The 27,239-nt window shown below is 46.0% G+C and overlaps 1 protein-coding gene across 4 annotated transcripts in view; it reads left to right on the plus strand.

Annotated features, from left to right (window-relative positions):
• The first annotated feature begins 5,181 nt into the window (after positions 1 to 5,181).
• The window catches only part of ATP6V1H (ATPase H+ transporting V1 subunit H), a 173,491-nt gene continuing 151,433 nt past the window's right edge, over positions 5,182 to 27,239 (plus strand). The window contains exons 1-4 of one of the 4 annotated variants that reach the window (XM_033929584.1): positions 5,185 to 5,359; positions 8,158 to 8,446; positions 20,366 to 20,491; positions 22,809 to 22,908. In XM_033929584.1, the coding sequence (XP_033785475.1) occupies positions 20,388 to 20,491; positions 22,809 to 22,908 (204 nt within the window). In that variant the 5' untranslated portion in view covers positions 5,185 to 5,359; positions 8,158 to 8,446; positions 20,366 to 20,387. Of the gene's footprint in view, positions 5,360 to 5,653; positions 5,817 to 8,157; positions 8,447 to 20,365; positions 20,492 to 22,808; positions 22,909 to 27,239 lie in introns of those variants that run through there. The other 3 variants (XM_033929585.1, XM_033929582.1, XM_033929583.1) reach the window with 3 other exon arrangements.

Here is a 27,239-nt window from a genome sequence, read left to right on the forward strand (position 1 = left end):
TGAAAGTTAGTCAAAAATGTATTAAAATTAGTCAAATAAAACGATCACCATATTTCCATTTTCAATTTATAAACATTTATCAACACAGCTACAGTACTACTGTATCCTATAGCAAAAAAAACCTAAAAAAAAAAAGAAATAATTTTTTTTCTACTTTTGTCGTCTTGATTTTCATATAGGCTCTCTATCAGTTGAATTATGTGTTTGGATATTCCCATTTGCACTAGAGTTCTCCATAGTTTATTGTAATCCACACAGTCAAAAGCTTTGCTGTAGTCGATGAAGCAAAGGTATAGGGGTTTTTGGTATTCTTTGCTCTTCTCCAATATTCATCTAACATTGGACTAGGACTCAAGCATGAGTTGATGGCACCTAACAACCTTTGTCTCCCAGTTTCTGCTTTTCTCATCTTGTCATTTTCTTCCTTCCATCCACTGTCTGTCCCTTTCAGAAATTGTCTGCCAACCTCCTTCCATCTTTCCATTTCTCCTCCTGCCCTCCCCCTGCCCCCTTGGTCTGGCATACATCTTCTTCCATCTCTCCTTCCTTCCCCCTCTCTCTTCTCATTTCCTCCACTCAGATCTGATATTTCTGTCTCCTTCCCCCCTTTTCCCCCATGCTCTGGCATCTCTCTCTTCTCTATTTTCTGCTTCTGTCTAAATTAAAATAATCTCTTACTATTCAGTCCTCAGTATCCCTCTTTTCACTGTGTCTACCCACCATTTGCCACCCGTTTCCTTCACCCCTTCACTATCTCACTAACTCTCTTCTTCCCCCGTCCAGCATATGCCCTTTTTCTTTATCCCCTCCTTCCATCTAGTATATGTTCTCTTTCTCCACTTCCATTCAGCATCTACTCTTCCCTCTCAACTGACATCTGTGTGCCCTCTTATCTCTTTCCCTCTCCCCACTTCCATCATCTGCCCCTTCTCTCCTTCTCTTCCTCCACCCCTATTATATTGCGTTATCCTGCCCCCTCACCTCCTCACCGCTGATGCTGCTTTCCCACATGATCCTGACCCTGAAGACACAAGTTCTCCCCATTTGCATCATCTGCCCCCTTCTCTCCACTTCCATCATCTGCCCTGCCCCCTTCTCTCTCTCGCCCTTCTCCTCACTTCCATCATCTGCCCTGATGGAAATCAGTAAACGGGAACTGGGGGCCTCCGCATTAGAAAAAAAAAGTGGCCAGACATGAAAAAGTAGAGAAAATAATTTTATTCATGTTGGATGAAGTAGTGTAGTACCACTCCTAGTGCAGTGTTAAGGTGGAGAAATTGAAGGGAAAATACACAGAAAACAATGTGATACTTTTTCTTATGAATAATCACTGTAAACACATTTTTAGACTTGATATTACTAGCCAAAAACTGTATGGAATGATTCCAATATCACTTTATTAGTCCAGTGATATGAGTGCTTTATCAACTATTTTTGGTTTTTTTCCTTTTGGTGTCTTCAATTATGTTGCAATTGGAATAGATCATTTTTTTGAAAGTTATATCTGTTGCCCTTATAGTTTAAATAATATAGGGATACACGCATCACTGTTTATCATTTTCTGTTGTTGCACTTTATGCAGAGTCCAGTGTCCTGAGAGTCAGTATAATTTTCTACTTATTTCTATTTTTAGCTTGTGGTTACTTATTTTGTTTTTAGTGAGATTCTGTTTATATTATACATGTGTGTAAAAGGGATTGAATGATCTGTACAGAGTTATCCCAAGATGTATACTGATGTTTTACTGCCCACAGTTTAATGTTTTACCAGGTAGGCCCTTCTTGAAATTTGTACTATAATGGTATGGTAGAATAATTTTATAGGTCTTGGGTGAGTTTTGTAGGGTTTTGAAGTGTGCCTCATTTTGGATTTAGATTAAGATCAAAATGAGTTACATTCAGGCATAGGCATTGGAATTGGGGGGGGGGGGTATGGTCCCCCCCAAAAAAAGAATTGGCATGGGAACAGAGCTGATGGGAATCCCATGGAATCTGCGTAGGCCTCCTCCTTCTTACATTCAACTGCAGTTCTTCACAAAGCCGCCGGCAGCTGCCCGTGGCTGACCTGGAAGGCTTTCTTCTGACGCCAGAGAGAGCTTCCCTCTGTGGAGCAGCCTCATTGCCAGAGGGTGATCTGCAGCTGGACAACTCACAGGCCACTCTCTTTGGGTTGTGAACGTGGAGGAAGGGCTTTTGTGCTGCTGATGGGTTGCATGTGTGTGTGTGAGTATGTGTTGTCTCAGCCAGGATTTCGAGGGACCGCTGAAAAGTTCTCAGCCCAATCAAAAGGAGAAGATGTGGAGCCATGAAACTTACAAGTTATTCCACACTTTTTGTTTCATTTCATATCATTGAGACAAAAAGTGTCAAGAAAAGTGTGGAATAACTTATAGGTTTCATGGCTCCACATCATTCTCTTCTTCGTTAGGCTAAGAACTTTAAAACGGCCCCTGGTATGTTCACTTAGTGCACTGCTGCTCTCTATTTTTTAAGATTCTCAAGTAACAAAATAAAGATTACTGTACTTTTCCCTCACCATAAGACACACCCCAGATATAGAGGAGGAAAACAAGAAAAAAACCATTCTGAACCAAATTGTGCACCCAGCCTGCCTCACTACCTGCCAGGCTCTGCACCCAATCCCACACTCCTTGTTGGGCTCTGCACCATGTCTCCCCTTCTCTGCCAGGCTCTGCACCCTATCCCCCCTTCCCTGACCTGTACCCTACCACCCCCCCTCACCTCTGGTGGTCTAGTGGTAGGCTGGGACAGGAGGGATCCGTCCCAGCTGAATAACAATTTTTTCCTCCTCCCCCCACCACGGTACTACTTTTAAAAACATGTCCCACCTGCCCTTCCTTTTAAAAGACCCCCCATCCCCAGTACCTTTTTAAGCGCCCCTTAAGCCTGGTGGTCCAGTGGTGTATGAGCTGGCAGGAGCGTGCTGTCTGTGCTGCTGTCTGTGCCTGCCCCGCTTTCATAATGACTGCAGTCAGTTCTCGTGAATCCCGCGCAGCATGCTTCTTCTGGCCCATACAACTCTGGCTCACCAGGCTTAAGGGGCACTTAAAAAGGTACTGCAGGGTGGTGTTTTAAAAGGAAGGGCGGGAGGTGTTTTAAAAAGGGGGGGGGATGTCATCTTCGCACCATAAGACACACCTCCTTTTCCACCCCCTTTTGGGGGGGTGGAAAAGTACATCTTATGGATCGAAAATACGGTATTCAGGAAATGTGCGTAAAAATTGTGAGGCACCAGGCTCTTCTCCAGAGTTGGCTGAAGTTTAAGATTAAAACAGCAACAGAACAAAAGCCCTAGTGTTTCCTCAAAGAGAAAATCTAGAAGTAGGGTCAGGAATATGTCTTCTCTCCCAGATGCGATATTCAAAGATAAAACTTTATTGCGGTATCTTATATAAATTCACAAAAACACAACATAATACCATGTTTCTGTGGAAACTTGCCTTCTTCTGGGTTTATCAGAATAATATCGGATACTATATTCAAACTGTGTGTTTGGCATTAAACAGAATAGGACATTATTCTGTGCATGGAAGCGGGAAATAGGTGATCCAGTTTGACAGGGGTGTTTGTGATTTACAGACAGAACTATGTACAGTGTCTTCCACCTTCATTGATTTGTTTGATGTCCTAATTATTCAATAACAAACGCACAGTCTGATATTATTCTGATAATCTATGAAGTAGTATAGGGTTCCCATTCAGCTGGAAAAGAAATATTTCTCATTGTTGCTTTTTAGAGCAGAGGTGCAGCCCACCCTGTACTTTAAGTTGTTTCATAACGAATGGATGCTACTTTTCTTTCATGGTTTTTTTGTTGTTGTTTTTTTTGTTAGTAATAACAGTAGGTATTTCTTTAGGACAATAACAAAAACTTCAGTAACAGAAGTTTACTGTGTCTCTTCCTTCATTGTCGGGGAGCTCTGCGATGTATAACTGTGCACAGAACTGGTACAGACTCCACTCCCAATGGACTGGGTCCCGGGTCCCGGGTTCCGGGTTCAGCCCTCTTGGATGCTTCCTTTGACCTGAGTGCAAACATTGCTACTGTACTTCACAGACATTCCTGTCATATGAACTCTAGTCTAATTATGCCAAGTTTCCACTTAGAACTTTATGAAGGGATTCATATGCCTAAAATTTATTATATGTCAAAATGTTTTCAGAGAATTACAATATAAATGTTTAGCAGACTTATCACTTGTTCAGTGACAAGTAGTTTTCTTTTGCCTACTGGATTTCTTTTCGATCAGTGAATTACATGTAAACGGCTCTGGCTTTTCAGCATTTATTGCCAGGTATCCTTGCTAATCTGCCTCCGTCACCCAGTAAACCACAAGTGAGAATGCTGTGAATGTCCGACGTGAGGCAGACTTTCCTTTAAATACGAATGTGAAAGTATATTAAGCTAGTTGAGCCCTATTGTCCAGCAAAGTGAAATTACCCAGCTTCCTGAATGCTAGAGTTACACACAAATGAATCTGGTTTTCTCTCTCTCAAATACACGTTCTATTTCTATACTAGGACTACTGTACTATGCTGGAACGATGAACACACAGTCCCAAAACAGAACCTAAGCTTGCTGAACATAAAAGGAACTGGACCAGTAGGTGAAATTTACGCTAGTGCTCGGAACCTTATAGTAAGGTAGAAGAACCAACAACCCGAGGACAAGCCCAGGTATTGTGGACTCCTTAATCTTTCATTGGACTGCTGCAAGTTTTTGTGGTTAATAATATAACTCAACTCAAAAGTCGTGATAGTGATTATATGTCATAAAGTCCAAAAAACCTAAAAAGATCCAACTTAGCTTCAAACCACCACGTTTTCCATTAAGTGAAGGTGAAGAAATTTCAAGCAGGATATCCTGGGCTTGTCGGTTCTTCTACCATACTATAAGGTTCCGGGCACTAGCCGTAAGTTTCATCTACTGGTCCAGTTCCTTTTATGTTCAGCAAGCTGTTTCTATACTAGACACAACCTGCAGAGCTTTTTTTTGCCCACTATATTTCAGTGATGGGGCACAGCTGTTCGGCTGACAGGTGAATTGGGCAGACACCACGCCCATTCTGGGCCGTGTCCCGCCCTCTATGACGCTACGTTCTCGATGCTCAGCCGTTTGGGTGGCCTGGAGACCTCGCGCCTGCGCCGCGTCCCGCCTCCCTGTGACGTTTCGTAGTTTTACTGTGAGGACGGCCACGCCCAGAGTAAGAGGAGGCTGCGTCAGAGCCGGCGCGACAGCTTGAGGCATCCAAACAGCACTCCGCGGGATCGGAGCTGACCTGGAATTGGGCCGGGAAGTGGTTCCTTGTTGGGCATAGCTCTGCTGTTCAGAATCTGAAGTAGGTCTCTTTTCGCAGCTGACGAGACGGGGATTTTAGGTTGCTTTTTCGCAGTGTGTCCTTTCGCTCCTGGGCTGCTGGGCTGGTTGGATCCAACCCTTGAGGCAGGGAGATCAGGATGGGGAGCGGAAAGCTCCGGATCTAACTGTCTATCTTGGACAGAGCTGGGGCAAAACAACCTTGTTTATTTTTACATTAAACAACCAGATTTGAAGACTAGGCCGTGTGACTTCTGAAGGGCAGGGAAGGAAAAAAAAAAAAAAAAGCAGAAGTGTCTCAGAAGGTCACTGTTTCTGATGGTAGTTTCCTGGAGGCAGCTATTGCTTATTTGTTCCTAAGGAACACACTTGGAGAAGTCACTGTGTTGGCACTGCCAGGCAAATTCAAAATAGTAATTTAGCCTTAAGCATCGGTGTTTTAAAAAAGGAGAGGTGATGGTTGACATTTTTACCTGGAGGTAAGGCTATTTGCACTGTGATCATATGGTTTAATGGCTTTTATCATGTTGCATTTTTGCATGTGGATTTTGTTAAACGTGATCTTGTTTGGTTATTTTATTATTTTTTTTTTTAACAAATGATTGTAATAAAAGATTTCTATTTGTGCAGGTAATAGATGGAAGTGGGTAAGAAATGTCATGAAGACAGCTTTTTGTAATGTTGATTTTTAAATGTATATGGAAACTGTCTAGATATAAATGGTATATCAATTTAAAAAATAAATAAATAATAATCTAAAGTAGTGTGCAGAAATTAATGTAACCCCCCCCATAAAATATTAAACTTTCATTGGACTAATTTTATACATTTCTTGACCAGCTTTCTGGGATGTGTGTGTTTTACCTTTTGATAATAAAGATTATCATGTGTTGGTTTTTAATGTTAAATTCTACCTTGGATGATTCTTCTTTGCATTATATTAACTATCTTTGTTCCCCTTCTAGTGTGGAATTGGTAAGCAAGTCTGTGCATAGTGATTTTGTGGCACATTGGTGTGGAAATGTTTATTTTAAATTTTGTTATATTCCTTTGATTGTATACATTAGATTGGTTTAAAAATCTAAAAAATTAACTATGAATACAAAGTCAAAATTCAATATGAATGCACAAAAAGCTATCATAAACTACATAAAACAATTAAAAAACAAACTCTAATATAAAACAGTGGTGAAAAATGGCCAACTTGTTAAAAATACCAACAAACATATGATGGCTTTTACAAAGCTGCGGCAGAGGTTTCTACCACAGGCCGACGAGGTAAATGCTCCGACGCTCATAGAATTCCTGTGAGCGTTGGAGCATGTACCTATTTAGCCAAATGGAGCCCATAGTATCTCAATTTTAACAAACAAAAATCAAACCCAAAGGAACAGGTAGTTCTGAAGGCTTGCCCAGAAGATAAATTTGTTGTAGTTTAATACATCCCAGTTATCAAAATAAGGGAATGGCTTAGAATCATAATGCCAGAACTGAGTTTGAATATATGTCCTTGCCTACCTAGATCAAACATTCTGAGCAATATCTTCACTTTTGCAATGATTAGTGATCCTTTGAGGTCCAGTTTTGTGTGCAGAACTGATAATCTTGAGTCCGTTTGATTTACAGTAGCTGACCTCAATCTAGACTATCTGGGCAGAGGCCTAGACTTCACTCTCAAGTTTTAGAATTTACCCCCTCACTGCAAGTTAAACATCTTTTGCAATTGACAGATTTCTTTATTATGCTTAACAGAGATATTGTTGCCATAACAGAGACATGGTTCAGTGAATCCCAAGGATAGGATGCAAACATACCGGGATATAATCTTTCTAGGAAGGGCAGAGATGGTTAAAAAGGTGGAGGGGTATCTCTATGTAAAGATCGATATCCAAGCAAATGAAATGCAGGGAGCCTGGGAAGAGGAAAAAGTGATATAGATTGCTCTGAAAAAAGAAAATGGAACTTCAATTTATGTGGGTGTAGTCTACAGACCTCCGACTCAAATGCAGCAAATTGATAAAGATCTGATTGCAGATATCCAAAAGTTTGGAAGGAAAGAGGAGGTGCTACTGTTGGGTGATTTCAATCTGCTGGATGCTGACTGAAATGTGAATTGGAGAGAGATAGTGGATGCCTTTTCAAAAGGCTCTGCTCAAACAAATGATGACAGAACGCACGAGGGAAAAAGCGATAATGGATCTGGTACTCACAAATGGGGAGAACATCTCTAATGTTCGAGTAGGTGCCCACCTGGGAAGTAACGATCATCAAACAGTTTAGTTTTATATAACAGCTAGAGTGGAGGGCAGTGACACAAAACTCAAAGTCCTAGATTTCAAATGTATGGACTTTAGTAAAATGGGATAGTACCTGAAGGATTGGAGGACATGAGAGAAGTGGAAAAACAGTGTTCTATACTGAAAGGAACAATAAAAATGGCTACTGACCTTTATGTGAAGAAAATAAATAAAAACAGAAAAAGGAAACCAATATGGTTCTCCAAACTAGTGGCAGAGAAAATAATGGCAAAAGAGTTGGCATTTGTGAAATATAAAAAAAACCCCTCAAGAAGAGATGTACAGAAAGGACTACCAGGTGAAACTAAAAGAAGCCAAGAAAGAGAAAGACATCTGGTGAAAGCACAAGAGCAAATGGCTAAAAATGTAAAAAAGGGAGACAAATTTTTTTCCACATATATTAGTGAAAGGAGAAAGAGGAAAAATGGAATTGCGAGACTAAAAGATGCTGTGAACCGATATGTGGAGAGTGATGAGGAAAAAGCAAATGTGCTAAATGAATACTTCTGTTCTATGTTCACAGAAGAAAATCCTGGAGAAGGGCTGAGATTGTCTGGCAAAATTACACATGAGACGAGTAGATACCGCACCGTTCACAGAAGAAAGTGTTTATGAATAACTTGAAAATTGAAGCAATGGAACTGGACGGGATCCTTCTCAGAATATTGAAGGAACTCGGAGTTTCTGGTGGGTCCTATTAAAGATTTGTTCAACAAATCTTTGGAGACAGGAGTGGTTCCTGGGGATTAGAGAAGAGCGGGTGTGATGCCAGTTCACAAAAGTGGTCGCAGAGATGAAGCAGAAAACTACAGGTTGGTAAGCCTCACCGGTTATTGGAAAAATAATGGAAGCGTTGCTGAAAGAAAGGATAGTGAAATTCCTAGACCCTAATGGGTTACACTAGCAGGGGTGTCAAAGTCCCATGAGGGCCACAATCCAGTTGAGTTTTCAGGATTTCCCCAAGGAATATGCATGAGTTCTATTAGCATACAATGAAAACAGTGCATGCAAAAAGGTCTCGTGCATATTCCTTGGGGAAATCCTGAAAACCTGACTGGATTGCGGCCCTCGAGGAGGGACTTTGACACCCCTTGGTTACAGGATCCAAGGCATCATGGCTTTACTAAAAGTAAATTGTGCCAAAGAGTCTGGTTCAATTTTTTAATTGGGTGACTAGAGAATTGGATCAAGGACATATGCTGGATGTAATTTACTTAGATTTCAGCAAAACCGTTGACATGGTTCCTCATAGGAGGCTCTTGAACAAACTTGACGGGCTGAAGTTAGGACCCAAAGTGGTGAACCGAATTAGAAACTGGTTGACGTACAGATGCCAGAAGGTGGTGGTTAATGGAATTCGCTCGGAGGAAGGAAAGGTGAGTAGTGGAGTCCCTCAAGGATGGGTGCTGGGGCCGATTCTGTTCAATATGTTTGTAAGCGACATTGCTGATGGTTTAGAAGGAAAGGTTTGCCTTTTTGCAGATGATACCAAGATTTGTAACAGAGTAGACACCAAGGAGGGAGTGGAAAACATGAAAAAGCATGTGCAAAAGTTAGAGGAATGGTCTAATATCTGGCAACTAAAATTCAATGCGAAGAAGTGCAGAGAAATGCATTTGTGGATTAGAAATCGGAAGGAGTCGTATGTGCTGGGAGATGAGAGGCTTATATGCACAGATGGGGAGAGGGTCCTTGGGGTAATAGTATCTGAAGGTCTAAAGGCAAAGAAACAGTGACAATGTGGTGGCTGTTGCGATAAGGGGATGCTAGGCTGTATAGAGAGAGGCATAACTAGTAGAAGAGAGAAGGTGTTGATGACCCACTTGGAGTATTGTATTCAATTTTGGAAACTGTATCTGGCATAAGAAGACGTGAAGTGGTCCAGAGAAAGGCGACAAAAATGGTAGGAAGTTTGCACCGAAAGGCGTATGAGGAGAGACTCGAAGCCCTGAATATATATACCCTATAGAAAAGGAGGGATGGGGGAGATATGATTCAGACATTTGGATACTTGAAGAACTAAATTTTATCCAGAGAAAGGAAAATGGTAAAACCAGAGGGCTAAGAACTAGGGAATACAGGGTTCAAATCGCACTGGGCATGTCACTTAACTCAACTCATTATTGTCTAAGGTACAAACTTATATTGTAAGTCCTCTGGGGACAAGAAAATATCTACTGTATCTGAATACATAAGAACATAAGAAACGCCTTCACCGGATCAGACCAAGGTCCATCTAGTCTGGCGATCCGCACACGCGGAGGCCCATTTAGGTGCTCCTTTCTGGAGACCCGGTTTTCCCGTATCCCTCAATATGATCTGCAAGAAGGTGTGCATCCAACATGCGTTTGAAACCCAGCACCACCTCCTCCGGGAGAGCATTCCAAGCGCCTACCACTCTTTGTGTGAAACAGAACTTCCTGACATTTGTCCTGAACCTGCTGCCATTCAGTTTTAAGCTATGACCTCTTGTCCGCGTCACATCTGAAAATGTCAGTAATGCTGCTTCCTGGTCAATTTGATCAAATCCCTTTAATATTTTAAAAGTCTCTATTAGATCCCCACGCAGTCTTCTCTTTTCGAGGGTGAACAGTCCCAGTTTTCCGAGGCGTTCCATGTAGCTTAAATTCTCCACGCCTTTGACTAGTTTCGTAGCTCGCCTCTGTACCCTCTCCAACAGAATCTTGTCCTTCTTAAGGTATGGAGACCAGTGTTGGACACAGTATTCTAAGTATGGTCTGACCATTGTTCTATAAAGTGGCATTATAACATCTTGCGACCTACTAGTTATCCCCTTCTTAATCATGCCTAACATCCTATTTGCTTTCTTCGCCGCCGCCGCGCATTGAGCCGATGGTTTTAGAGTTCTGTCTATCAGCACCCCCAAATCCCTTTTTTGTTCGCATTTGGCAAATGTCACCCCCGACATCTTGTATTCATGTTCTTTGTTTTTCTTTCCCAGATGCATCACCTTGCATTTGTCTATGTTAAAACTCATCTGCCACTTTATCGCCCACGTTTCCAGCTGATTTAGATCTTTCTGAAGATCCTCACAGTCCCTTTGAGAGCCAACCGCCCGACATAGTTTCGTATCATCCGCAAACTTGATTATATTACAGGTTGTTTCTTCTTCCAGGTCATTTATAAAAATATTGGACAAAATGGGACCAAGAACCGAGCCCTGGGGCACGCCGCTGGTAACCTTTTCCCATTCTGAGAATTTCCCATTTATGGTTACCCTCTGCGTTCTGTTCTCTAACCAATTTCCGATCCATCCGTGCACTTCTCCTCCTATTCCATGACTTAATAGTTTACTCATAAGCCTTGCGTGCGGAACTTTGTCAAACGCTTTTTGGAAGTCCAAGTAAATTATGTCCACTGGATCTCCACTATCTATTTGTTTGTTAACCTTCTAAAAAAATTGAAGTAAATTTGTCAAACATGACATCTGACTTATGATACTGCTGAACAAAGGTATAGTCAAATCCAACCCCTCTCCCCATGATGTAACTGGTGGTAGCAGAAGTGTTCAAAGGGCAACTTTATAACTGAGTGCCCAGATTTATGTGCCACTCAAACATGTTAAATGTAGATGTACCCTTGTGCGTGAAAGCGGCAGCAGGGACACTATCTTCCTCATTTAATAATCTAGTATGCTCAGTTTTACCCTTTGCAGGCAAAATTGCTTGTGAAAGATGCAGAATATCTATAACTATGCCATAACTTAATTGACAAAATAACTTCTAATTGGCACTAACAACCAATTATTTATTTATTTATTTATTTATTCACTTTTCTATACTGCTTTCCCCAGGAACTCAGAACGGTTTACATTAATTTATTCAGATACTCAAGCATTTTTCCCTGTCTTGCTCACAATCTAATGTACCTGGGGCAATGGGGGGGGGGGGGGGATTAAGTGACTTGTTCAGGGCCACAAGGAAAAGTGTGGGTTTAGACTCACAACCTTGGGGTGCTGAGGCTGTAGCTTTAACCAGTGTGCCATCCCCTCATTGAAACATATAAGCACAATGAGGACTACTGTTTTCTCTGTTAGCGCCCCCTCTCTCTGGAATAATATTCCAAATTACTTAAGTGAAAAGTCAACTCTTGCCAACTTCAAGGTGAAGTTAAAGACATTTCTCTTTCACGATGCTTTTGTAACATAAACCTTCAAGCCCCCCTTCCCTTTTGTTATTCTTCCCCTTGCATGTTCTCCTTCTCTTTATCAATTGTAGTTCTAGCCTTTCCTTCCCTTTTGTTCCCGTTTGTCAACGTCTTTAACAATTGTTACTCCTGGTTTGTTTATGTTTAAAATGTATTTTATTAAGCACATTGTTTTAGCGTTTTTGTACACCGCCTAGAAGGCTTGATTGGGCGGTATAAGAAATTTTAAATAAACTTGAAACTTGAACCCTGCCCTTAGTATTATTAGTGATAATTGGCAGTAATTTTCAGTTAGGCGTGCCATTTATACATCCAGAGGTAATATTAGCACAAATTCTGTAGCGTATAACTGAAATGGGGCCCTTCTCTCTGTATGTTTATGTGCCTTTTCTTACATTTGCATATACTCTTTTAGGATGGGTGTTAAGCACTAAGTTCCTGGTTTCAGTCATAGGGGACAGATTCTGCACAGGATATGTAGGTCAGAAAATGAATGTTCAAGTCAGGAGATTCAAAACTTCCTGGAAATTTTACAAAATTCTCACCTTGAAAAATACAGATAAGAACGAACAGGAGTACAGCATGTCCAGTGGAAGCATCCATTCTTTAGTGTCCCTCCAGACCGGTACAGAACAAATGGGTTTACGCTTCTCTGCCAGCAGGTGGAGACTGAGACCCAATGACTTTTTGCAGTAGTACAAATGGGCTGTGCAGTCCCATCTACAATCGGTGTAGTCTCAGTCTCCAGCAGGTGGAGGTGGTAAGCCTCTGCAGTCTTTCCTTTGGATCTGGTTAGTAACCTTTCTGTTGTCGCTTTTGCTGTCTTTACTAGAGAATGATACCAGGAAAAAATCTGTCCATGTCACCACCTCGTCCCCGCGACTACTGTCCCTGTCACCGCCCTCGCGACCACTGACCCCGCATCCATACAAGCCTCAGTACTGCAATATTTAGCTTATTCCTTCCTTATAAATCAGAGTTCTGGCTGTTGAACTAGAGAAAGAGATGTTCAGCTGGCAGGGCTTTGTTTATAAATTTTTATCAACACAACTAATATACCGTATTTTCGCGGATATAACGCGCACCATTGTAAAACGCGCACAGGGGTATAGCGCGCAGAAATCACGATGATATGTACAAAAACTTTTCTATACCGCGCTCAGGCATATAACGCGCATGCTGCCCGACTCTCCTTTCGCCCGCCCTGACTTTCCGTGCGCTGTCCCGACTCTCCGTTCACCCCCCCTGACTTCCGTGCACTGTCCTCCCTTGAAGTCCTGTCCCCCATTGAAGGTCTGTCCCCATCCTGAAAGCCTGATGCCCCCCCCGACGTCCGATACATCCCCCCCCCGGCAGGACCACTCGCACCCTCACCCCGAAGGACCGCCGACTCCCCAACAATATCGGGCCAGGAGGGAGCCCAAACCCTCCTGGCCACGGCGACCCCCTAACCCCACCCCGCACTACATTACGGGCAGGAGGGATCCCAGGCCCTCCTGCCCTCGACGCAAACCCCCTCCCCCCAACGACCGCCCCCCCCAAGAACCTCCGCCCGTCCCCCAGCCGACCCGCGACCCCCCTGGCCGACCCCCACGACACCCCCACCCGCCTTCCCCGTACCTTTGTGTAGTTGGGCCAGAAGGGAGCCCAAACCCTCCTGGCCACGGCGACCCCCTAACCCCACCCCGCACTACATTACGGGCAGGAGGGATCCCAGGCCCTCCTGCCCTCGACGCAAACCCCCCTCCCCCCCAGCCGACCCGCGACCCCCCTGGCCGACCCCCACGACCCCCCCACCCCCCTTCCCCGTACCTTTGGAAGTTGGCCGGACAGACGGGAGCCAAACCCGCCTGTCCGGCAGGCAGCCAACGAAGGAATGAGGCTGGATTGGCCCATCCGTCCTAAAGCTCCGCCTACTGGTGGGGCCTAAGGCGCGTGGGCCAATCAGAATAGGCCCTGGAGCCTTAGGTCCCACCTGGGGGCGCGGCCTGAGACACATGGTCGGGTTGGGCCCATGTGCCTCAGGCCGCGCCCCCAGGTGGGACCTAAGGCTCCAGGGCCTATTCTGATTGGCCCACGCGCCTTAGGCCCCACCAGTAGGCGGAGCTTTAGGACGGATGGGCCAATCCGGCCTCATTCCTTCGTTGGCTGCCTGCCGGACAGGCGGGTTTGGCTCCCGTCTGTCCGGCCAACTTCCAAAGGTACGGGGAAGGGGGGTGGGGGGGTCGTGGGGGTCGGCCAGGGGGGTCGCGGGTCGGCTGGGGGGGAGGGGGGTTAGCGTCGAGGGCAGGAGGGCCTGGGATCCCTCCTGCCCGTAATGTAGTGCGGGGTGGGGTTAGGGGGTCGCCGTGGCCAGGAGGGTTTGGGCTCCCTTCTGGCCCAACTACACAAAGGTACGGGGAAGGCGGGTGGGGGTGTCGTGGGGGTCGGCCAGGGGGGTCGCGGGTCGGCTGGGGGACGGGCGGAGGTTCTTGGGGGGGGGGGCGGTCGTTGGAGGGAGGGGGGTTTGCGTCGAAGGCAGGAGGGCCTGGGATCCCTCCTGCCCGTAATGTAGTGCGGGGTGGGGTTAGGGGGTCGCCGTGGCCAGGAGGGTTTGGGCTCCCTCCTGGCCCGATATTGTTGGGGACTCGGCGGTCCTTCGGGGTGAGGGTGCGAGTGGTCCTGCCGGGGAGGGGATGTATCGGACGTCGGGGAGTCGGCCGGGCAAGAGGGCTTGGGCTCCCTCTTGCTCCGATCGTGGATGCGGGTGCGGGTGGGAGCGCGTGCGAGCGGTCGTTCGGGGTGGGGGTGCGAGCGGTCCTGCTGGGGGGGTGAATCGGGCGTCGGGCGGGGTGGGAACTATGTTTAAAAACTTTTGTATACCGCGCTCAGGCATATAACGCGCGAGGGGTATGCGCGGTACGTAAAATCACGTATAACGCGCGCGTTATATCCGCGAAAATACGGTACTACTTTATCCTAAAGCAAAAAAAATAATAATAATAAATAAATAGAAATTTTTTTTTTCTACCTTTGTTGTCTGATTTCTGCTTTCCTCATCTTCTCCTCATTCAATTCCTTCCATCCACTGTCTGCCTTCTGTCTGCATCTTCCATTTGCTCTGTTACTGTGCCTCTCCCTTCCATCTCTCCCTCTACCCCCCCAATTAGTCTGCCACCCATCTTCTTCCCTCCGCTCCCCCCATAATCTAGCATCTCTGTCTTCCATTCCAGCGTCTTCTCCCCACTCTCTGTTCCCCATTTCCCTTCAGCGTCTGTTCCTCTCCACTCCACCTTCCTCAGTTCCCTTCAGAATCTGTTCCTCCCCACCCTACCTTTCCCAGTTCCCTTCAATGTCTGTTCCTCTCCACCCCACCTTTTCTCCCTTTCTCCCTCCCTACCCTTTACCTTCGTGGTGCTTTCATCCCCCCCCTGCAGCCATGGCTCCTGCTGCCAGAGAGGCCCATCTGCCTCTAACCCTGGTATCTCATCAAAATCCATATCTAGTTCCCCAGGGAACCCGGCTTGAGCAAGAGAGAGTCCAGGGTTGTAAGTCTGTGCTCCTTCCTCCTCCTCCTCAAAAACCATCCAGCGCCATTTGGCTCCCTGATGACCTCCCCCCACCCCAAACAGTGGTCGGGCCAGCGTCTCCTTAGCCAAACTACTCCCTGGATTCTCTCCTGCCTGATCTGTTGGCCTGTTGCAACAGAAAAGCTTTGTGAAACAAAAGAACAAATTCCGGGGAAAAAGACATGGGTCCTGACCATAAAAAATCCAGGTCTGCGTTCCCTTGTGCTTTCACCCCCGCCATGCACACTGCGCCCCCCCCCTCGGACAACAGGCCCCAGTCTGATTAAAAAAACTAAACAGTAAGTCTTACTCACGTGCTCCTCAATTTAAAAGGCAGGAGTGTTTCCTGTTTGCAGCACACAACTGTGCCGGCAAACCTCCCTGCCCCTTACCTTCATGGTGGTTGATTTCTAAATTTCCTTCCTACGAGCAGCCGGAGCGTTGAAGTTGCATGTGGCTGCTGGAAAGGTTGTCTCTGATGCAACTTCCGGTTGCGCCAGAGCTGACATATCCGGCAGCCACATGCAACTTCAACGCTCTGGCTGCTCGTAGGAAGGAAATTTAGAAATCAATCACCACGAAGGTAAGGGGCAGGGAGGGAGTAGGGAGATATTTGGACTGGGCGGCAGCAGCCTGGGCAACCAGTAAGGAGGGAGGGAGTGTGATAGGTGACCACGCGCATTCCCTTCCTTAACTGCGGGGACAAGGCCATTCACAACTCCATGGCTCTCTGACTACCCGCGGCTAGCCGCAGGTTACAGCCACCGTGTCATTCTCTAGTCTGTACAGAGCTTGGGGAGACCATCTCAGAGGTCCTACCAACCTCGGGGGGTGCCACACTCAAAAGGATCAAGTCCCTTCCCATTTCCTCTAATTTTAATTCTTAGAAGAGCCTCAACTGTATGCCTGGCCACCATTTAGGCACAGACTACAGTTTAAAGAGCCAGTGGGGTTTGCTCTATTAATATTTGCAGCTGTGGGCTGTGAGATTAGAAAAAAACAAACAAAACCCCAACCCAGACAAAAGCATACCACAGACAAGAGAAAATAAAAGTGCCTGAGGCAGCCATGTTTAACTGGTGTTTTTATGCATAGGTCCCCCGTACGTACACAATGATCACTTTTAAAAAGCAGAAGTGGGTTTTATGTGCGTGCCTAGTGGTGGATGCAGCCGGCATGCACAAAGTGTTCCGGTCACTTTGAGGGGGAACAGGCATTGGCTTCAGATGTGAGCGTGCAGGATTCCTCTTTGTACTGCTCGTTGGCAGGGAGTGCTGGTGAATCCTGGGCTTCCCCTGCCGCTCACGTTGGGGTCTCAATCGCTGGTGGTCAGAGAGATGTGGCTTTGACCGCCGAGGGCGCTGGAGATTCCCTTGTCACAGCAGCAGCTGCTGCTTGTAACTCTGATTTTGTGGTGGGGTCTAGTCAGGCCTCATTGCCGCCTCTGCATTTGGGAGACAGTTTTTCGGCGGGCCTTCAGTTTTGGCGGGAAGTACCACCATTTTGCCTGTGGCTTCAGGCGACCTTCCTCCTATTTTGGAGAGACAGGAACAAGTCCTATCTGTTTTTTCTGCACCTGCAGGGAGTTCTGTGGTGCCACCAGGGGTTTTCTGACCTGATTTTGTTTTAGCCATGTACAAGGTTTATTTACAGACTGCTGGGGTCCTCCTTTTTTTCCGGGGGTCTCTGGGTCTTCTTGGGGGGTATTTTTCTTCCACGGCTGCCCCTGTTCCGTCTCCTGCGCCTTCTGCCTCCATCCAGTCTCCCCAGCCATCGTTCACTTGGGGTGAGGACTTTTTTTTTTTTATGTCTGATCCAGTTTCACACACAGGAGGGGGAGAATACAACCTCTGGAGATTAGCAGCACTTTGTGGCTGGCAAGAGAGCTCTGCAGGCCACAAACATCTCTTCTCACCATCCCACTTTACCCCTATCCTTTACCTTTGCTCTAGTTCATTGCACACCAGCAACCATTCAGCTTTGGTTGTTTGCATGCCTTTTTACTCTCATTACCAGGCTACCAACTGATAGGACCAAAATGTTTCCTGTTTAGTGTTTGCAAGTAGTGTTCCAGTCAGAATATATTGACCTAACTATCCTTGTTTCCTTAATACATTATGTTACATTTATTTCACCTAAATTACATGTTCATTTGTAAATGGCATATCTTGATGTGTATTTACAGCAGGGGCATCCAATATGCAGCCTGTGGGCCAAATGTAGGCCCTCCCCAAGATTTGTAATAAAAAAAGTTAAAAAAAAAAGTAATTAGCTAGTGCAGATTATGTTGGAGTAACAATTTTCAGAAGAGATTCACAGTTTGATTACTGTATATATTTGAATATAAAGTGATCTGAATATAAGCTGAGTTAAGTTTTCCCTCAAAAAAAGAGGCAAAACTGTCAACTCGCATATAAGCCGGAGGATTTATATTCAAGAGTACCGTATTTTCACGCAAATAACGCGCACCCGTATAAAACGCGCACACGGGTATAGCGCGCAGAAATCACGATGATATGTACAAAAACTTTGGTATACCGCGCTCACGGGTATACCGCGCATGCTGCCCGACGCTCCTTTCGCCCGCCCTGACTTTCCGTGCGCTGTCCCGACTCTCCGTTCACCCCCCCTGACTTCCGTGCACTGTCCCCCCTTGAAGGTCTGTCCCCATCCTGAAAGCCTGATGCCCCCCTCCCCCCGACGTCCGATACATCCCTCCCCCCCGAAGGACCGCCGACTCCCCAACAATATCGGGCCAGGAGGGAGCCCAAATCCTCCTGGCCACGGCGACCCCCCTAACCCCACCCCGCACTACATTACGGGCAGGAGGGATCCCAGGCCCTCCTGCCCTCGACGCAAACCCCCCTCCCCCCCAACGACCGCCCCCCCCCAAGAACCTCCGACCGCCCCCCCCAGCCGACCCGCGACCCCCCTGGCGACCCCCCCCACCCCCCTTCCCCGTACCTTTGGTAGTTGGGCCAGAAGGGAGCCAAACCCTCCTGGCCACGGCGACCCCCTAACCCCACCCCGCACTACATTACGGGCAGGAGGGATCCCAGGCCCTCCTGCCCTCGACGCAAACCCCCCCCCCCCCCAACGACCGCCCCCACCATGAACCTCCGACCGCCCCCCCAGCCGACCCGCGACCCCCCTGGCGACCCCACGACCCCCCCACCCCCCTTCCCCATACCTTTGGTAGTTGGCCGGACAGACGGGAGCCAAACCCGCCTTTCCGGCAGGCAGCCAACGAAGGAATGAGGCCGGATTGGCCCATCCATCCTAAAGCTCCGCCTACTGGTGGGGCCTAAGGCGCGTGGGCCAATCAGAATAGGCCCTGGAGCCTTAGGTCCCACCTGGGGGCGCGGCCTGAGGCACATGGGCCCAACCCCGACCATGTGCCTCAGGCCGCGCCCCCAGGTGGGACCTAAGGCTCCAGGGCCTATTCTGATTGGCCCACGCGCCTTAGGCCCCACCAGTAGGTGGAGCTTTAGGATGGATGGGCCAATCCGGCCTCATTCCTTCGTTGGCTGCCTGCCGGACAGGCGGGTTTGGCTCCCGTCTGTCCGGCCAACTACCAAAGGTACGGGGAAGGGGGGTGGGGGGGTCGTGGGGGTCGCCAGGGGGATCACGGGTCGGCTGGGGGGCGGTCGGAGGTTCTTGGGGGGGGCGGTCGTTGGGGGGGAGGGGGGTTTGCGTCGAGGGCAGGAGGGCCTGGGATCCCTCCTGCCCGTAATGTAGTGCGGGGTGGGGTTAGGGGGTCGCCGTGGCCAGGAGGGTTTGGGCTCCCTTCTGGCCCGATATTGTCGGGAAGTCGGCGGTCCTGCCGGGGGGGGGGATGTATCGGACGTCGGGGAGTCGAACGGGCAAGAGGGCTTGGGCTCCCTCTTGCTCCGATCGTGGATGCGGGTGCGGGTGGGATCGCGTGCGAGCGGTCGTTCGGGGTGGGGGTGCGAGCGGTCCTGCTGGGGGGGTGAATCGGGCGTCGGGCGGGGTGGGAACTATGTTTTAAAACTTTTGTATACCGCGCTCACGCATATAACGCGCGAGGGGTATGCGCGGTAGGTAAAAACGCGTATAACGCGCGCGTTATATGCGTGAAAATACGGTACTGGTAATTCTTTCTCTCCTGTAGTGTCCTGAATTTATCCCTTTCCCTCTCTTACTCTCTCCACCCCGCATGACCATCACTTTTTTTCTCTTGCTCTCCCCCCCATCTGCAGTGACTGGTACTTCTCTCTTGTTCCCTTCCCTCCCCCATGATGATGACTGGCACTTTACTCTCCCTTCTGCGATGACTGACAATAAGGTGTCTCCCTCTCCCGTCCAGGTGGCTATGCCATCTTGTCTCTCAAACTACCGTCCTCCCGCTACTGTCGCAGCTGCCGCAGTCATTACCTATTAAAGGTTAAATCTTCGCCAGCAGCAAGCAGTGTGACTGTTAGGCTGCTTGCGCTGGCTCCACAGCCCTTCTTATTTTGATGTAACAGGAAGTTATGTAAGATGAAAGAGCTGTGGGGCTGTCGCAAGCAGCATATCAGTCAAGCTGCTTGCTTCTGGTGAAAATTTAATCTTTAACAGGTAGTGGCAGTGGGAGGGGGTGGTTTGAGAGCCAAATTGCCCAACTGCCTGGGTGGGAAAGAGATTGCTGATCACTGTGGGGATGGTGGTGGCAGAGCTGGGGTGGAAGCTGGTAGAACTGACGGTCACACACACATGGACCCTGGCCCCATGACTGCCTGGAGGAGTGGGACTGCTCCAGCCAGATGAGGGAGTGCTTCACCCCAGGTGGCCACTGAACAAGATATGCCACTGCACTGAGCTTGACTGTACTTACCTCTTATGCTCCAGTGAAATAAACTATTTGCAAGATCTATTTAATAGAACTTCATCACTTAAAATAATCTTTTAAAAAATATTGTTGGAGCACATATTTAAGTTGAAGAGTATAATTATTGATTTTATTTATCCACTGAGCTTATCGTGATGTGATCTTCTTTTTCAATTACTTTCCCACAGATTTTAAGCAAGAAGGCCAAAAATGGACATCCGCGGGGCCGTGGATGCTGCTGTTCCAACAAATATCATTGCGGCTAAGGCTGCAGAAGTTCGTGCCAACAAAGTGAACTGGCAGAGTTATCTTCAGTAAGTGTACTTGCTCAACATGAGTCAGGTCTTGAGAAGGATTAGCAAGGTCTTTCTGTTCCATATTGTAAACTGCTGTGTTCTGTGAAGTCTAGCAGTATAGAATTTGTATAAACCAGGAACCAGTGCCATTCTATTCTGTTCTATTTGTGTACTTTATATACTGCCCTGTACACTAAGTTTAAGAGCAGTTTATGTACATTCAATTAAGGCTATTTACAGTCAAATAATATGCTCAAACAGTAATAAAATTCCTCTTAAAAACGTAGGACTCCTTTTACTAAACAGTGCGAGAGGTTTTAAGTTTGGGCCAATGAGGTAAATGCTCTGAATGCTCATAAAATTCCTATGAGCAACAGGAACTCATGGCAGCCATTTTGATGGTGGCTCTGCACGGGGCAGGAGCGTAGGATGATCGATCCTGCCCCTTGTCGCTGCTAGACCACAAGGTAAGGTCTGGGGAAGGTCCGGGACACAGGAGGATGGCGGGGGTGGGTCAGAGCCAGCCCTAAAAATTATCCACGATTTTTCAATATTCGCAGGCTGGCTCTGCCCCTAACCCCCCGTGAATATTGAGGTTCTGCTGTACATTGCTACTCTTTTTGATATTTGTGCATCTGTGTAGCACTTGGAGCTTTTTTCTGAGACCAATGATTGTTTAAAGCCACTGTACAAAACGTTTTGGACTGAAAATAAGGGCTATTGTTTCTGAGGTCTGTTTTTCTCCATGTTGTTTTTGAAGATGATATAGGACAACTGTGCTTTTCTAGCTGTAGGAACATTGTCCATATTATTATTTTTCACTTGAGTTTGAAAATGGGCCATATTGGATCAGGGGCTCTACAGAAGTAGGCCCCTCCAACCAAAAGAAAAAGTAAAAAAAATGTCCCATTCCATTTTTGTAAGTTAACAGAATTGAAGATGGCATGCAGTAAGCATGGAGGATGCTTGGTCAAGAAGGGCAATGCAAGAAGTATTAAATTGGTAATATTAGAAAGATCTTATGATTGGTTGTCTTTGTTTTATTATTTTTTTAAATATATAATATTTTCTCAAGGGAACTTTGCATGCACTGCCTCCGTTGAATATTCATTGTGGATATCCTGAAAACCTGACTGGCTGGATAGCCCCCTGGACAGGTTTAGGAACCACTGCCTTAATGCAACTGCTATTTGTTTACCTTGAAATATAAATGTTGCTTTGTTGTCAGGTTATGCATGTTTTTAGGCTAAATTCTATAAAGAATAATAAGGCAATAAGTCTGGCACCTTATAGCATATCTTGTAACTGAGTGGCCTACATGTGTGTACTATAACAATGACCCCCAACCCTGTCCCGGAGGATAATAATAATAATAATTTTATTTCTTGTATACCGCTATACCGTGAGGTTCAAAGCGGTTTATAGTAGATACAGAAGAGATGCAATTAAGTAAGATTAATTAAAATGAAGAAAAAGTACTTAGAGTTCCCTGACTGTCCCAAAGGCTCACAATCTTGCTAAAGTACTTTGAGAAAAATAAATTAATTAGGCTATAAACATAGAATAGAAGAAGGCAGGAAAACAGTACATAGGAAAATTAATTTAGAATACATTATACAGGAGGTTTTTTTTCGGATACGATATTTGGGAAGGATTTAACATAATATACATAATAAATTATGTATCATTAAAAAATTAAATCTAGTAACATTACAAAGATTCTAAACTGAATTCCATACATTGATTGAGTAAATGGTTTTGTAAAAGAATTTATAAATTGAAATTGGTTACATTAATTAAGAAAATTGAACCAGGTAGTAGACTAAACTTGGGAATATAAAGAGGAGATAGAAGGAGAAGAGTTTAGGTAGATTGAATATGCTTAGAGGATCATCAGTCTGTCAGGTTTTCAGGTTAGCCCTAATGAATATATATGGATCAGATTTGCATACCTGTCACCTCTATTTTATGCAAATGATGACCACATACCACTTTAGTAGCCTTCCTGTGGACCGACTCCATCCTTTTTATATCTTTTTAAAGAGCTTTTTATGTGTGTTTATGTATGTTATAGTTTCATGGTTGGGCAAAGAAGGTGGGTAGGGTATTAATGTGTAGGAGGAATATGGATTGTGATAATAGGGGTGTTTTGTGTATTTCTGCATGAACAAAAGCAGCAAAAAAGTTAGTATCAGGCCTGTGGGCCTTCTCTGCAATGCTGAACCGAGGGTGTGCCTCCCCTTTTTGTTTTGTGTCTATGAAACTGAATTGCAGCAGTATATTACAGGAGGATTGATGAAATACCATTAATTTTCTATCTTAATTATCTTTTCAGAGGACAGATGATTTCAGGTGAGGACTGTGAATTTATTCAAAGATTTGAAAAATCACGGGGAGAAGAAAAACAAGCAATACTTTCCACGGAGGGCAACCAGGTAAGAAAATGACTTGCCTGTTTCCTAAAAGATGAGCTTTGCTTGGGCTCTTGGCACAATTGCCTGAAAATTCTTATGCCAGTGTCAGCATTGTATTGTTCCCAGACCTTATTTGTATAGGAACTGGCTGAGATGATGTCTGTTCATATTCATTGCAGTGCTGACTCGGCTAATCTGCTCCACCCATTCAGCATTTTCTGGTGAATAATGCCTGATGCATGGCTCCCCATTTGCTATGTTGGTAGGTTTGTTTTGGATCAGGGAACAAAATGAAATTTTCAACATAAATATTGGCTTGCTTTTGAGCTATGTGGTCTGGTATTACAAAAATATAACAGGATATTAATAAGATATAGAAACATAGAAACATAGAATATGACGGCAGAAAAGGGCTATAGCCCATCAAGTCTGCTCACTCTAATGACCCACCCCTCTGTCTTTACTCCCTTAGAGATCCCACGTGAATATCCCATTTTCTCTTAAAATCTGACATGCTGCTGGCCTCAATCACCTGCAGAGGTAGCCTGTTCCAATGATCGACCACCCTTTCTGTGAAGAAGTATTTCCTGGAATCACCACGAAATTTCCCTTCCCTGATTTTCAGCGGATGCCCTCTGGTGGTCGAAGGACCTATAGGACAGAAGATATCATCTTCCACCTCGATATGGCCCGTAACATATTTGAACGTCTCAATCATGTCCCCCCTCTCTCTTCATTCCTCTAGTGAGTACAGCTGCAATTTATTTAGCCTTTCTTCATACGTGAGATCCTTGAGCCCCGAGACCATCCTGGTGGCCATTTGCTGAACCGACTCAATTCGCCGCACATCTTTCCGGTAGTGTGGTCTCCAGAATTGAACACAATACTCCAAATGAGGTCTCAACATGGATCTGTACAGTGGCATTATCACTTCAGGTCTCCTGCTGACAAAACCCCTACGAATACAACCCATCATTTGCCTTGCCTTGGAGGAAGCCTTCTCCACTTGATTAGCAGCCTTCATGTCATCACTAATGATCACCCCTAAATCACGTTCCGCCGTGGTCCTAGCCAAGGTCTCACCATTTAGTGTGTAAGTTCTGCATGGATTTCTCTTACCCAGGTGCATTACTTTACACTTTTTAGCATTAAAGCATAGCTGCCAAGTCGATGACCACTGTTCCAGTAGTAGTAGGTCCTGCGTCATACTGTCAGGCAAAATGCTTTTGCCTACTATGTTGCATAGTTTGGCGTCGTCTGCAAACAAAGATACTTTTCCTCTAAGCCCTTGGGTCATATCACCTATGAATAAGTTGAATAGAATCGGGCCCAAGACTGAACCCTGTGGTACTCCACTGGTCATGTCGTTTTGGAGGGGGTACCGTTAACCATTACCTTTTGAAGTCTACCGTGTAGCCAGTCCCTAACCCATGCAGTTAGTGTGTCCCCTAATCCCAGCAATTTCAGCTTGTTCAATAACCTGCGATGTGGGACACTATCAAAAGCTTTGCTGAAGTCCAAATATATCACGTCCAAAGACTCCCGGCATCCAGTTGTTTAGTTATCCAGTCAAAGAAGCCAATCAGATTAGATTGGCAGGACCTGCCCTTGGTAAATCCGTGTTGGTGGGGATCACGTAGGTTTTCTTCGTCCAGGATTGTGTCAAGTTTCTGCTTGATCAGTGTTTCCATAAGCTTGCTCGCTATGGATGTGAGACTCACTGGTCTGTAATTTGCCATCTCTGTCCTGCAGCCTTTTCTGTGAAGTGGAATAACGTTGGCTGTTTTCCAGTCCAAGGTAACTCTTCCGGTACGTAGGGAAAGATTGAAGAGTACGGCTAACGGTTTTGCCAGGACTTGGTTCAACTCTCTGAGGACCCTGGGGTGTATGTTGTCTGGTCCCATGGCTTTATTTACTTGGAGTCTTGAAAGTTCGTAGTAGACGTTGCTGGGCGTAAACTCGAAATCTTGAAATGGGTCTTTCTGGTTGTCTCTTGTCCGTAACTGTGGACCGGCTCCCGGCGCTTCACAGGTGAAGACTGAGCAGAAGTATTCGTTTAGTAGTTCTGCCTTGGCAGAATCCGATTCTGCATAGTTTCCGTCCGATTTCCTAAGGCGTTCTATCCCATCTTTGTTTCTTTTCCTGTCACTAATATACCTGAAGAAGGATTTATCCCCTTTCTTAATGTTCCGTGCTAGATCTTCTTCTGTTCGGAGTTTGGCCTCTCTGACTGCCTTTTTGACTGCTCTAGATCTGACCAGATAGTCTTCTTTCGCCCGCTTTCCGAAATGTTTGTAGGCAATAAATGCTTCTTTTTCCTCTTTAATAAGGTTTGAAATTTCGGAGCTGAACCACTGGGATCTTTTGTTTCTCCGGCGCTTGCTAACTGTTTTTATGTAGCGGTTTGTAGCTTCGTGTAAGGTGACTTTCAGAGTTGACCACATAGTCTCCACATTGTCAGTTTCTGCTTGGTTACACAGCTCCCGATGGACAAAATCTCCCATGAGGTCGAAGTCTGTGCCTCTAAAGTTGAGGACCCTCGTCGCTGTGTTTGATCTAGAGAAGCCTTTCTTGAGGTTGAGCCCTACCATGTTATGGTCGCTGGAGGCCAGCTTATCTCCTACTGAAACCTCTGAAACGCTGTCTCCCTTGGTGAGTACCAGGTCCAGTATTGCGTGGTCCCTGGTGGGCTCTAATACCATTTGTTTGAGTCGTGCACCCTTTATGGAGGTTAATATTCTTCTGCTGCCTGTCACACCCACACTCTCTGCGAACACCCTGAGCCGTCGGGTAGTGACATGAAGCTTGTTACTGGCGTGGTCCCTTTAGAATTAGGGTCACCTTTAAAGTTGGTAGTCGTTGGCAAATGCCCAACTAAGCTTATTCTCCAAGGGTTATGGAAAAAAATCACACTTTGTCAGAATGGCCTTGGTGAAAACATAAGCTTTTATTCGGCCACCGGCTGTGGAATTACTGTGCCGCTCCGGGTTTTCCTGGGAGCATGCATCTCATACAAAAACAACAGAAAAAGTTCATTTCACTCTTAGTCACCCAGTAATCAACTCTGGACTGGGTTGGTAAATCACATACAGTCATTAATATTCCATGAGGCTAGGAGGTGAAACAGTTAGCATCAATAACTCTCCATTGTAGCTTTACAGGAGAGACATTCTTGTTCATGATTGAGAAATATTCTGTGCTTTCCTACAGTGCTCTTAATCTCTCCAACTGGGCTGGACCTTCTCCCTAGTCCCGAGCAGGCTTTTCCCTGAGAGGGTTAATTTCACTCTTCCTATGAGGCAGGCAGACTAATTGAATTAGTTAGTTGCTATGGCAATTTCTTTACAGCTGGGCACTTTCACGAGTGTGGAAGTCAGGAAATTCTGGGCTTTAAAACTAGCCAGCATTACAGCCTGGCGTTTGGTTCAGCTGTGCACATAACCTGCAGAGGAGATTACTGTATCCTTTCCACACTTCAGCAAAACCGCATGTGAAATTGCAGTACAGGATTATTTCCCTAGTAACTCCCACAGTCATTAGCTCAAAGAGCAAACAGCAAAATACAGCCTAAACAAGACCTCTGTTCACAGACCTTTTCAGGATATTCAGCTCTCCATCTCCTCTGGCCAGCTTTCCTGTATAGCCCCACTTTCCTCCAACACCATGGGTTCTGGGGGAAGGAATTCAGTGGCCAAATTACCAGCCTGTTCCTCCGTCATTTCCCAGTCAGTGCTGAGGCACTGCTCAGCCCCGTCCTGCCTCTGCTCTACTGCCAAGCCTCGTTCTGCTCTTCCTCCTTCCTCCCCCTGCTCTCTAACGAGCCTGGCTTTAAGCTGAGGGAAAGAACCACTCCCCCTTGGCTTTGGATGGGGGAAGGGCATTCCTTCCTCAGCCCATGCCGTTTCTCTGAGGGGAAACTGCTTGTGAGCTTTCTGCCTTATAGGCAATGGACAATAACAAGGCAGTTTCTTCCTGCCTGACTTTGGAACTGCTTCAGGTAAGTCTAAGCCTTCCTGCTCTATTTCCATTTCATTGTCACTCACCAGGTAGTCAGCTAATTTATTGTCCTGGGCACTGACCTGGTCAGCCCTTCTGCACTGGGGTTTATATACTTTCCTTAATTTCCCTGTGGCAAACCTTGGGAAAGACGTCCATTTGTCACATGCCACAGGTAGTCGCGGAGAGTGTGGCGGATCATTTTTGATATGACATCTGAATTTGTGTTTAGACGTTTTGTGGAGCACACACAAAAATCCAGTAACAAACATGCCCATTTTCAAAACTATAAAACGTCTATCTTGGGTTTTTTTCCCCCCAAAATAGATGTGATTGTGTTCGGTGCATCTATCTTT

The sequence above is a fragment of the Geotrypetes seraphini genome, chromosome 2 (genome assembly GCF_902459505.1).
Source record: "Geotrypetes seraphini chromosome 2, aGeoSer1.1, whole genome shotgun sequence".
NCBI lineage: Eukaryota > Metazoa > Chordata > Amphibia > Gymnophiona > Dermophiidae > Geotrypetes > Geotrypetes seraphini.